Genomic DNA, 12,777 nt, shown 5'->3' on the forward strand with positions numbered 1-12,777 from the left:
CAAAACAAAAAAGCAGTCCAGTAGCACTTTAAAGACTAACAAAATAATTTATTAGGTGATGAGCTTTCATGGGACAGACCCACTTCTTCAAGACCAGGGTTGGGCTCTAGAAAGAAAAGCACAGTATGATTATTTGACAATGAACTACCTGTTTTCCAAATTGTTACTCACACCTAGCTCTCAAATCTTTGACTATACACAAGTAATAATTGTTTTGGGAACAGCAGGCCTGGCACTTAAGTGAGTGTCCAATGAATAAAGGGCTGAGCCCTTCGGGGAATGCTCGGAGGTTAGCGTGTGACTATTGCTAGCTGAGCAGGAAAGGCCGGTGGAGGCTGGTTGGTTGTGCTTGTGTTGCTAGAGAGCTGATCCCCAGCAGTGGAGGTAAGGCTGCTCCATGCTAATGCAAATGGAGCCAATGGTGAGGGTGGTCACCTCCATGGTTTCGCTGAGGAGCTTCACAGTTACTCCAATTCTGAAAGTTAGGTATGTGCTTAAGTAGCTCGCTGTCTAACGCAGGCTGTAGAGAAGCACAGATTCTGATGATGATGGTAGCAGGTGTTGGCTGTGTGTGTGTGTGTTCTCTCGGCATGCTGCACTGCTCTGGCCAGGTAACCACCACAGCAGGCTCGGAACAAACTGCCCAAAAGACCACCGATGCCATTCAGTGGCAAAGGCAATTGGCCGGGTTTGTTGGTGACGAATCACAGTAGACATGCTCTACATATGCTACAAGTACACTGAATACATGTGTAGCCCTACAGGCTCTGAAGTCCCTGCTCTACAGCCTCAGCTCAGAGCCAGCTGGTCTTTGGCTCATGTGCTAGAGCCCAGGGTTTTAGCCTCTACAGTCACAGGTTCAGTCCCTCCTGTTGATGAGCTGGGTCTGTCAGCATTACACATATATGCCCAGGGCAATGAAGGACTTTCTGTTTCCTCCTCAGCCAGCCAACACTGCTTTGTGATCCCTCTCTAATGCAGTGATACAAAAAAGTTATGCACTGCACTTCTGACATGGTTAATTACCACCCTTAATCTTGTACTTGTTGATTCAATCAAAACAACTCTATCCATTGCTCTGTCAACCTGACGTTATCTTTAAGAGGGGTCAGTGTGTCCATGTATCATCTTCGGGGAGTGTGTTAATAACATAACTTTGTATTGGAGTTTTCTGGTCCTGCCCATCTCGACTGTGTTTACAGGAATGCTTAGGCCCTTAGAGTGCTTGTATTTTTTCAATGCCAGCTCTGTTCTGGATTTCAGTGGGCAGACTCCCGTGGCCTTCAATGTGTGTTAAGTTAGGGACAAAAGGAGCCCCATCAGGAGACATTCAGTTGTCTATAAAAGTCCTTTTGGGCAAAATAGCACTGGCTGCATAGCTGGCAATGTGTATGTGTCTGTAGATAATTTTGTGTAGTGACAATTGGAAATTAGTACTCAGTGCTGAAGAATGCTGACTGGTTGAGAAGGTGATTCAAAAAACAAGGTGCTGCAGTGCTGAGTGACATGAAAGATTTCGAAAAAGACTTCAAGAAACTTCACTGAATTGGTCTTTTGGGGGAAGAAATGGCACCCAAATCGCTACCAGTTATGCCTCAAGTGACTGGCTTTCATTACAAAATGTATGTTACTCTAATCATTTCATATGATGCTTATCACAGCTGATCTATCTGTGCAGAAAAGGGAAAATTAGGATTCACCTGATGCCAGCTTAACTTGATTCTTCATAATTGTCTGCAAACGTGGTAAAGTGCCTTGGTATTGATGAGAGAGCCTGAGGGGATGGATTTTGTCTCCAGGAGAATAGAGAAAACCTTGCTGTGTATGCCATTCAGCATGATCACTAATAAAATGCACAACAAGAGACTGCACATGCCAACTTCTCCGTTAGTAGGGAACAAAAATTGATATATTTACTACTGACATAGACAGTGGACATTGGACAAATCCCTACCACGCCTGAAACACCATTTGACCATCACATAAAAATACCTAAGTAGAAGAGCAGAACTAATCACCTTTGCAGTCACAAATACATTGATGCAGATCTTGAGAGGGAGACAAAAGGCTTTTTAAATGAATTGTAAAGTGCGTGATTGATTAAACTTTCTCAGCAGAAATCTCTCACGAGAAGTTGAGGGGGAAAGTGTATCTGGGGTTGGGGAGCTGATCCATGTCCCAAAGTAAATGATAAATAAAGGGAGCACCTCATCTGACAGCCTCTGTCAGGGACAGCCAAGTTGTGGAACTGGGACATTCAATGCTAGGACGTTCTTGAGACACCATACTGCCAGGGGTTTGAAATATCCAGGCACATTGTCTAAGCATGTCCTATTTGGACCATGAATGGTCTGTCAATGTGAATGTTCAAACAGTATAGAGGGATTCCCATCTGCAGGTCTGTTCGCAACTCCACAGAATGGGCAATCTCCCCACCTCTATTCCAGGTTGGGGCAGAACCCAGGATCAATTTCAGACACTTTCCTGTTTGCATGGAAACAAAGAGCTCCACTTTGCCTAGAGGTCAGTACTCTGCCCTGATTCCCAATGTCATTCTCAAGTTCAAGCAAGGTCATGGCAAGCTGATCCTGGACAGTGAGGAGTCCAGTCTGGCTGAGACAGATGTGATACTCAAGACAAGACTTCTGCAGACTCACCAACCTAAATCATTGCTACCAGTAGCCAGAGATCACTTGGCATGTAACCACAGCCCAGTGCTGCACCTTTTGGCATGGTTCATCAGTGGCCGAGTGTGAAGGAGGCACATTGCTTGGTACCAATTGAGGAAGTGCTCCTAAATAGCAGAAAGCTATCCACAGGAGATACTTACTTAAATAACTGGAAGTGCTTTTCCATCTGGGCTGCTTCCTGTAATTCTGAACCATTTTGTGTGCCATAAGGAGTCAGATCTACCCTTAGCTCCACCACGTATTTAATCCTTGCACAGATTAGTAGAATGTTTCCACTTGCCCAATAACTACCAGGTTCCTTTAGGGCAGTGGTTTTCAACCAGTGTGCCATGGAACAGAAGTGTCCAGGTGTGCCATGAAATTTCATCAATTTCCCCTTGCCCTGGCTCTTTTCAGGCTGAAATTAACAAGCCCTATGCTAACAGATCCACTGCAAGGGGAAATGCTGACCCCACAGGAGCCTGTTCGCACCAGGAGGCAGCTGAAATGCTGCTTCCCAGCCCAAACAGGCTGGCAGGGAGCCCGCTACCTATCTATGCTGTGGCAAGGAGGAGAGAGGGCAGGAGCCTGTCGGAGCTCAGATGTAATTTAAATGCTGCATCCTGGCTCCAGTGGGCTGGCAGGAAGGGGAGCCAGCTCTCGGGACCCGCAACCCCCCCTGCAAGTAATTGAACATTTCAGCAGTTACTCGATTACTCAGCATCCCATTTTATCCTTGTTTAGCTTGTTGTATGCGCTACTATGGTGCAAACCTCTCTAAGGCCATAACGATAGCAAACGTAAGGAAATGTGATATTTATGAGCAATCGATTTAGCTGAAAAAAGTGAGTGTGCTGTGGAATTAATTGTTTGTCTCATTGAAGTGTGCCCTGTTACTGAAAAGATTGGGAACCACTGCTTTAAGGGATTAATAGACTGTCCCTATTTGTTAGAGACCCAACAACTTCTTCGAACTGAAAACTGCTGTTGTCTGGGCTTATTGACCCTCCTTGTGAGCCTTTAGCACTATGGTCCTTTTAACACCTGTCCATACAGGAAGCCTTCTTAGAGGCCATTACTTTTCTCACAATGATGACAGAACATAATGCACTGATCACAGATCTACCATCCACAGTCCTCTGCAAAAACATGCTAAATGTGAGTCAACAGTGTAACTCTGTTGTAAAAGAATGCATGCATCATTTTGGGATGTATTCGCAGTAGTGTTATAAACACGACATGAGAAGCAATTCTTCCACTCTACTCTGTGTTAATCAGGCCTCAGCTTGAGTATTATGTGCAGTTCTGAGCACAAGAAAGAAGTGGAAAAGCTGGAGAAAGTCCAGAGGGGAGTGACAAAAATGATTAAAGGTCTAGAAAACATGACTGAAAGACTGAAAGGCTGAAAAAAAACGGCTTGCTTAGCATGGAAAAGAAAAGAGACATAACTGTTTTAAGTACATAAAATGTTGCTAGAAAGAAGAGAGAGAAAGATTGGTAATCTTTTAAGATAGGACAAGAGGCAACGAGGCTTAAATTGCAGCAGGAGAGGTTTAGGCTGGACATTAAGAAAAATTTCCTGCAAAGATGGTTAACCAGTGGAATAAATTGACAAGGGAGGCTGTGGAATCTCCATCACTGGAGCAGGTCAGACAAACACCTGTCAGGGCTGCTCAGGTAATGTTTAGTCCTGCCATGAGTGCAGGGAAACAAACTAGATGACATCTTGAGATCCATTCCTGACATATGATTTAGGATTTTCATTTCTTCCTCTCTTTCTTCCAGTTTACACTATAACTTTATTTATGAACTGCGAATTTTTAAATGCATCTATTTCAATCTGAAGATCTTTTTGTATTGTGCTCTTTAGTTATATAGGGCTTTTCATTCTATGTACGACCTTCAAATGTTTTGCTTGTGTGCTGAATGGGAAATATAATTTTTTAAAAAGTTTGAAATTCTGGAAGAAAAAAGCCCAGCAAAATCTGTTATGCATATTTGCATAATGAAGCATGCAATTTCTTTCTCGAAAACCTGTCTTCTATAAATGAGCAGAAGCTATATGGGCACAATTAATTGTGGACAAATAGGAATCGCATCCTAGACCACATATCAGTAATTAAAATGGATAGAATGTTTGCTACAATTTTAAAATCACAAGGTCTGAGTTTCAGAAGTTTTGTGTATCCTCAGTTCTAAAAGAAGTCACCAACAGCTTTTACCCACTCTTTAAGCAATATGTAGTCTAGTTGTCTTGAACAATACTGAATGAATTACTATTATACTTGTGCAGCAGTAGTAGCATCATGGTGTTTATGCTTTCAAAGTAAACTCATTTATTTTACTTCCTCTTAATGCCATTTGTGCACTGACATGAATTTCAGGATATATCTGTATGGCTACATCTACACAGCAGTCTGATTTCGAAATGAGCTATTCCAGATTAACTATTACAAAATAGCTATTTCAAAATCGCTATTAGGGCTGCTGCACACAAAAATGTATTTCAAAATAGCGCCTAGCTATTTTGAAATATATAGTCTGCACACATAGCTCTTATTTTGAAATAGCATCTATTTCAAAATAATTCTTTTCTTACATAGATGCAGCCTGTCTTAACGGCACCTATTTCAACAGTTGAAAAAATAGTTTTTTTGAAAGAGGCACTATTCCTCCTGCAAAGAGTTTTACCGATTCTGAAATAACACAGCCGCTATTTTGAATTTATTTTGAAATAGCATGTACCTAGTGTAGATGAGAGCAAAGTTATTTCAGAATTACAGCTATTATCTCAAAATAACTTGACTGTAATTATTTTGAAATAGGTGCTGTTAAGACAGGCCATGTCTACAGTACCCCTCCCTTTCTGAAAGTGCATGCAAATGCCATGGATTGGAAATGCTAATGAGTTACTGATATAACTATTCAACACCTCATTTGCATAATGGTGGCCACCCCGAGCACTGAAAGTGCCACTTTCTAATTGAGAACTATCCATATAGACAGGGTTCCTTTGCAAGGAAACCCTGAATTTGAAAGCACCCTTCTTCCCCCTGCCCCCCCAAAAAATTACATACCCCTTCCAAAAGAAAGGGGTGGTGTAGATGCAGCCACAGAGAATAGCACATTTCGAAATAGCACCTATTTTGACATAAGTGCTATACTGCATCTCAACAGCACCTCTTTCAAAATAGTTATTTCAAAATAGGCACTATTCCTCCTGCAATGAGGTTTACTGATTTCGAAATAACACCCACTATTTTGAATTTATTTCAAAATAGCATGTAGATAGTGTAGATGAGAGCAAAGTTATTTCAGAATTATAGCTGTTTTCTCAAAATAACTTGACTGTGTGGCCATAGCCTGCATGTTCAAAATCAATACACTTGAAATTAACGGGTGACAAGCTGAGCTGATTGCAAAATTTCAGAAATGTTAAAAAAATCATCCAGAGCCAGCTGAACACCCATGTTGGCATTTTCTAAAATAAAGGAGAAATCAATGTAAGATTGGACAAAAATAATTTTGGCCCAGTATGACTGTAGTACAGCGTCATGGTTAGTAACTTGGTTCATTCTCTTTGTCCTTAGGTATAAAGCGATAGTGAGACCAATGGATATCCAAGCCTCCCATGCGCTGATGAAGATTTGTGCAAAAGCTGCTATGATATGGATTTTATCCATACTGCTTGCCATTCCTGAAGCTGTGTTTTCTGACTTGCACCCTTTCCACGATAGAGGCACCAACAAAACATTCATCAGCTGTGCTCCTTACCCACATTCTGATGGGCTACATCCAAAAATCCATTCAATGGCAACATTTCTGATTTTTTACATCATTCCTCTGTTGGTCATTTCAGTATACTATTACTTCATTGCTAAAAATTTGATCCGGAGTGCTTACAACATACCTGTGGAAGGAAACATACATGTTAGAAAACAGGTATGAATTTATTTTTATTTGAAAGTTAAGTAGGTTACACTTGTGGAATGATATGAAGTTTGTATCATGTATAGAGAAACTTATACAGTGAGAGTGCAGATTTCTGTTCTCATTTAGTGGCTGGAGATTTGTGACTCTACTACTGATTCCAGTTCAGGGCACTTAAGGTATGTTTATATTGGAGATGGTGTCATATCCTTGATAACGCTGATCAAGATAAAGAAATGAAAATAACTGCATGTATGGGGTCACAAACAGTGATCTGGGCTAGTTACTCTGAATATGATCCTTTCTGAAACCCTGGGCATGTACTCTGGGAGTTAACTGCCCACACCAGCATGGATCCACTCCTATTTTTAGCACACTCAGCTGATCAGAACTACAATAGGTATGGCTGCTCAAGATGGACCTGTCTCCAGTTCCAGTGTGCCACTATCCTTAGGTCTTGTCTAAATGAGAAACCTACACTGATTTAACCTGTTGTAAAACTGCTTTAAATTAGTGTAATCCCCTGGGTGGACTCTTCTATTTCAGTTTGTGTGTGGACAATTTCAGTGCTGCCTAAACTGATTCCCACTTGACTTAAAATAAACTGAGGGAAGATGCCCTTAAACTGACATAAGTGTGTGTCAGTGATGGTGACAGGCCTTGGGGCAAGGTGGGACGAGTGGGCAGGGCTGGCTCTGTGCCCCAGGGTGGGGCCAAGGGAAGAAGAGGCAGGACCAAGAGCAGTCAGATCTCAGCACCACCTGGACTGCAACTCGCCACCCCGCCCCCTCGTGGGAGCAGCTCTGCTGCAGCAGTTCGAAGGGGTCTGTGGCAGGAGCCAAAGCTCTGGGGGCAATTATTTCCTTCGTCCCCTACCTGCCCAACCAGCTGGTGGGCTTTTAGTGCCGGTGAAACTGCCCTCAGGCAGGCTCAAACCTGGCACTTCTGGAGCCTCATGCAGGCACCTCTACAGTTCAAGCTAAAGGTTGGCTGACTCTCAGCTTAGGCTGTAGAGGACACATTCTTTCTCTGTGAGGCGGCCTCAGTACTGCCACATGGGACAATTAACCACACATAGGTGTGTGGGTTACATCAGTACAGGATTTTGCATCAATTTCAGTAAATCAGTTTATATTTCCATCTTAAAAGAGGGTGTTGCAGCTTTCTCACATCAGTAAGCCCTTGTTAATTTAGCTCAATCAGCCCATGCTTTTATCTTTCAGAGTCTGTCTGCTGCTACTTTGAGTGGGGTCAGTTATACAAACAATGGCTATACCCTTTGTTCAGTAATGTATATGAACCAAATTTCTTAAAACTTTAGAAGTTTTTCCATCATTAGTTATAAGGTATACCACATGGGTGGAAAGCTGTGCTTTTAGTATATTAAATGGGGAGAGATTTCACAAAGTACTTAGCTTGTGCTATTTTTTCATGTGTTTGTAAGTCTTTCTCCCCATTTTCTGACTGTTTGATGACTGTTTTGATTACTGACTAAAGTGTACTAGAAATATAAGGAGTCACTTTTCATCTGTCCTTCCCCCTAGGTTTTCTATACAGAACAATAAAGACAGTAAAAAGTGAGTCTGGTCCAGTTCAGTCAGTCAATGATTTCACTCCTCCAGTGCATTCAGTAGCTATAGGTCTTTGTCTGAGATAAGTGATATTGATTTCTTTATAGCATTGCTTCCTTTCGTAGTGCAGATGTGGGCCCCACTAGCTCCAGTATCAGATTAAGGATACATTAAAGTATAGTTATACAGTTCACTCATGGAGAGACTTATCCTACAGGGTTTAATTTACAGTTAGATCTTTGAGGATGCTTGACTGTTGTCTGGTACAAGTCAATCTTTTCTGAATTCTATAGCTAATATTCAGTGTGTGCCATTAAAGCAACACAGAGTCAAGGTGTGTTATGCCAGCGTTTTGTTGCCAGCTCCATGCTAGCTCCTATCATGGGAAAAGATCTGTTTTTTGTGAACAGCTTAATTCTCCATTTATTTATAGTGCTATGGGATGTGACTATCTGACTCAAGCTGTTCACATGTGTAATGAGAATACAGCATTTGCCACTTTGTATCAGAGCACAAAAAGCCTCAAATCTTGCCTCATGCAGTAACAAGCGGTACCTAATGATGGTTCAGTGCTACATGTGAGAGAAATGGCTTATCAGACTTTGATTTGTTGTGAGTTTGCATACCTCAAATGAGACCCATTTCATTCTTCTTCAGTTGTATAAGTGTGAGTGCTGGGTTTCTGAAGATGCCTACTCATGAAAAGTGGTGCATGGGCTAGTCTATCCAAGCTAGCAGCAAATCGAAGCAGCAAAGACATCACAGCAAGAGTTTCAGGTCTGGTAGTGCAAGCCCAGTATGGAACCAGATTGCTAGCCCATGATGTGCTGTCTTCATTGCTATTGTTACCTTCACTTATGGGAATCAGCCATGCTCAGGGAAGTGAGCCTGGGCAAGCTTTTGCTAGGTAGGCATACGCAGAGTTTCAGATCTCACCTCCTCAGCTGCAACAATCAGAACTGAACCCATTACTCTGCAAGGACCTGAATGCTCTCAGCTGCTGCATGGTTCTAGAAGAGTGGGGAGGGCACAAGTGGTGTTCACAAGTAGTGTTCACAATGTGATGGCAGGTGGAGCTAGCGGCAAGAGCCAAACTAGGAGGGGTGAGGAAGAAGCAGGCTATGATGATCAAGAGGCATGCATACCACAGCCTCATAAGGCAAGTGGTAGTGTGTCCTCTGTGCTACTCAGATCCAGGAGGTATTGCATCTCCCATGGTGCAATGCTGACTAAAGGTTCTCAAGGTGGAGTAGTTGTATCTTTTTATTTTAGGTGGTAGGTCCCATCCAAGGTACTATGTGCACTTTTTACAGTGAGAGAGACTGCACTATATCACTATGCTGCAGACTGGGCATCTTATAGCTTGACTTTGATTTAGCTGTTCAAGGTGAGCTCTTCGCTCCCCTTTAGGATTGCCCCTTAAGTTTCACCTTTCCATGCAAAATCAATGTAAAACAGCAGCTTGCCCTCTCTGTGTATCACATTAACTGTCATGTGGTGGAAAATATAGCTTTTCCTAGTACTGGCCAGGCTTCAGGGAGTTTGTCCTTCCATTGCCACTCAACCTTCTCCATCATGGTAAGAGCTAGTCGCCTGGGACAGCCATTTCTGAGATGAGTCCTGTCATAAGTTCGGGGTTCTGTGGGTGACATTATTAAATTGTGTCATGAAATTTTTTTGTCTTGGGAAGCTAATGGCTACAGCTACACTACAGAGTTTTGTTGACAAAACTCGCAGAGCACCTACGCACAAAATGTGTTTTGTCAAGAGAAACTGTTAACAAAAAAGGCATGTAGACACTCTGGGGGACCCTTTGGTCAACAGAGTGGATCAAAAGATGGATCCACTTTTATGTTTAGATGTGATCTGTCAACAGAAGTTTTGTTGGAACATCTCTTCCAACTGTAACTTCTGTAGACAGATGCTTCTAGTGTAGACATAGCCATTATGTATGTAGATCTACCATTGCTGACAGGACATGCAGCTGGAACTCACTAGATGAAGGATATGGGGGGGATACTTAATGCTAATGATGATTGCTTGACCACACAAAAATCATCCTAAAGAGTGACTGCATCTTAGGGGAAAGATGTTTTTATCCTTCTTCTCTGAAGGGAGAGTTTTTTCTGGAGAAAAGTCACCAAACACAGAACAAAGAAACCCAGAGGACCAGGGCCGTGTCTACACGTGCCCCCAAACTTCGAAATGGTCACGCAAATGGGCATTTTGAAGTTTACTAATGAAGCGCTTCATTAGCATGCGGGCCGCCGCGGCACTTCGAAATTGACGCGTCTCGTCCAGACGGGGCTCCTTTTCGAAAAGCTTATTCCCATGAGCTCACTTCGAAGTAGGCGGGGTCCTTTCGAAAAGGAGCCCCGTCTGGACGAGACGCGCGGCGGTGAGGCTTGTCAATTTTGAAGTGCTGCGGCGGCCCGCATGCTAATGAAGCGCTGAATATGCATTTCAGCGCTTCATTAGTAAACTTCGAAATGGCCATTTGCGTGACCATTTCGAAGTTTGGGGCACGTGTAGACGTAGCCCAGGAGGGGTTTAAATAAGGAAATACTCCAGAAGTTGGAGGAGAAAGGAAGGCTATAGGAGCTAGGGAAGAAGACTCCATGAAGGAGAAACATCAATCTCGCCTGAAGACAGGTTGAGTTTGTTGGTATTATATACGTGTAGGTATACAACGTGGCCCCAAGTAGTATCATATGTGTGGTCTATGCAGTGTGCTTGGTAGCCCCCTCCCTGCCATCATGACTAATAAGTTGCTGCTTCTGTTGATGATGCTGAGATTGGTGATACTCTGTCACTGAGCAGCCACGTCTACACGTGCCAGCTACTTCGAAGTAGCCGCGCCAACTTCGAAATAGTGCCCGCCACGTCTACACGTGGCGAGCGCTATTTCGAAGTTGAAATTGACATAAGGCAGCGAGACGTTGAAGTCGCTGTCCTCATGAGGAGATGGGAATAGCGCCCTAATTCGACTTTGAACGTCGAAGTAGGGCACGTGTAGCCGATCCGCGTCTTACAGCATCGAAATAGCGGGGTCTGCCATGGCAGCCATCAGCTGAGGGGTTGAGAGACGCTCTCTCCAGCCCCTGTGGGGCTCTATGGTCACCGTGTGCATCAGCCCTTAGCCCCAGGCTTCTGGCTGCTGCTGCTGCAGCTGGGGATCCATGCTGCATGCACAGGGTCTGCAACCAGTTGTCGGCTCTGTGGATCTTGTGCTGTTTAGTGCAAGTGTGTCTGGGAGGGGCCCTTTAAGGGAGCGGCTTGCTGTTGAGTCTGCCCTGTGACCCTGTCTGCAGCTGTTCCTGGCACCCTTATTTCGATGTGGGCCGCTTTGGTGTGTAGACGCTCCCCTGCAGCGCCTACTTCGATGTAATACTGCCCAATGGCACCAGCCCTGGAGGACGTGTAGATGTTATTCTTCGAAATAGCTTATTTTGATGTCGCTACATCGAAATAAGCTATGTCGATGTAGCATTCACATGTAGATGTAGCTAGCATTAGGTTTACTCCAGTTTTATCTTTAGGATAAAAAGAGGTGTTTTAGTTTAGATATACCTACCTCACAGAACTGGAAGGGACCTTCAGAGGTCATCAAGTCCAGTCCCCTGCATTCACAGCAGGACCCATCACCATCCCAAACAGATTTTTTTTCATCTATTTGCCCCAGATCCCTAAATGGCCTCCTCAAGGAGCAAACTCACACACCTGGGTTTAGCAGGCCAATGGTCAAACCACAGAGCTATCCCTCCCTATGTTTGACTTTTTATTTTTTGGACAGCTGACTTACTCGGCATTAAAGTCCTTGCTGCTCCAGACTCACCTGCATTAATGGTCTCATTGTCCCCCATCCACACACTTGTGATGGGAAAAGTAATTTGCTTCCAATTCCGCCAGCTTTTGCCAAAGCAGGGAACATTTGGTAACCTATATTTCTCTGTATTCTTTTCAGATTGATTCACGTAAACGTCTGGCCAAGACAGTGTTGGTGTTTGTGTGCCTCTTTGCTTTCTGCTGGCTTCCCAATCACATCATCTATTTATACCGGTCCTACCATTATTCGGAGATCGATACTTCAATGTTTCACTTCATCACCAGCATCTGTGCTCGAGTCCTGGCCTTTGCTAACTCTTGTGTGAACCCTTTTGCTCTCTACTTGCTCAGCAAAAGTTTTAGGAAACAGTTCAACAATCAGCTGTTGTGCTGCAGAACACGTCTCCTCACGAGGTCCCAAAGCACAGGCAGAAGCACCACTCGAATGACCTCCCTCAAGAGCACCAACCATTCAGTAGCCACGTTCAGCCTCATCAACGGCAACCACGTCTATCATGAAGGCTATGTATAGGAAACTGTTACACCACGTAGTTAGCATGGCTGCCCTTACTGCTTTGTGGGGATAGTGAGTAGCTTACATGCACAGAGATATCAGCTGCATTTCAGAACTTGCAAGTGCTTGGGGTTTTCATTCAGAGCTGACGTGTAGTTCTACACAGCAGGTCATTTAGGGTCTGACACCATCACAGAGAACACCTCACGTGATGGGCCAAATGCCTTTAATGCCCAATGATTTTGACTAGAGTTCAGTGCGCTCATCC

General features: G+C 43.6%; 1 protein-coding gene across 1 annotated transcript in view; it reads left to right on the plus strand.

The window, feature by feature from the left end:
- The window catches only part of GRPR (gastrin releasing peptide receptor), a 34,675-nt gene extending 22,148 nt beyond the window's left edge, over nucleotides 1-12,527 (plus strand). The window contains exons 2-3 of the mRNA XM_074983358.1: nucleotides 6,260-6,611; nucleotides 12,135-12,527. Of these exons, the coding sequence (XP_074839459.1) occupies nucleotides 6,260-6,611; nucleotides 12,135-12,527 (745 nt within the window). The remainder of the gene's footprint in view (nucleotides 1-6,259; nucleotides 6,612-12,134) is intronic.
- Nucleotides 12,528-12,777: the final 250 nt, after the last annotated feature.

Source organism: Carettochelys insculpta, chromosome 1 (assembly GCF_033958435.1).
Source record: "Carettochelys insculpta isolate YL-2023 chromosome 1, ASM3395843v1, whole genome shotgun sequence".
In the NCBI taxonomy this organism is placed as follows: domain Eukaryota; kingdom Metazoa; phylum Chordata; order Testudines; family Carettochelyidae; genus Carettochelys; species Carettochelys insculpta.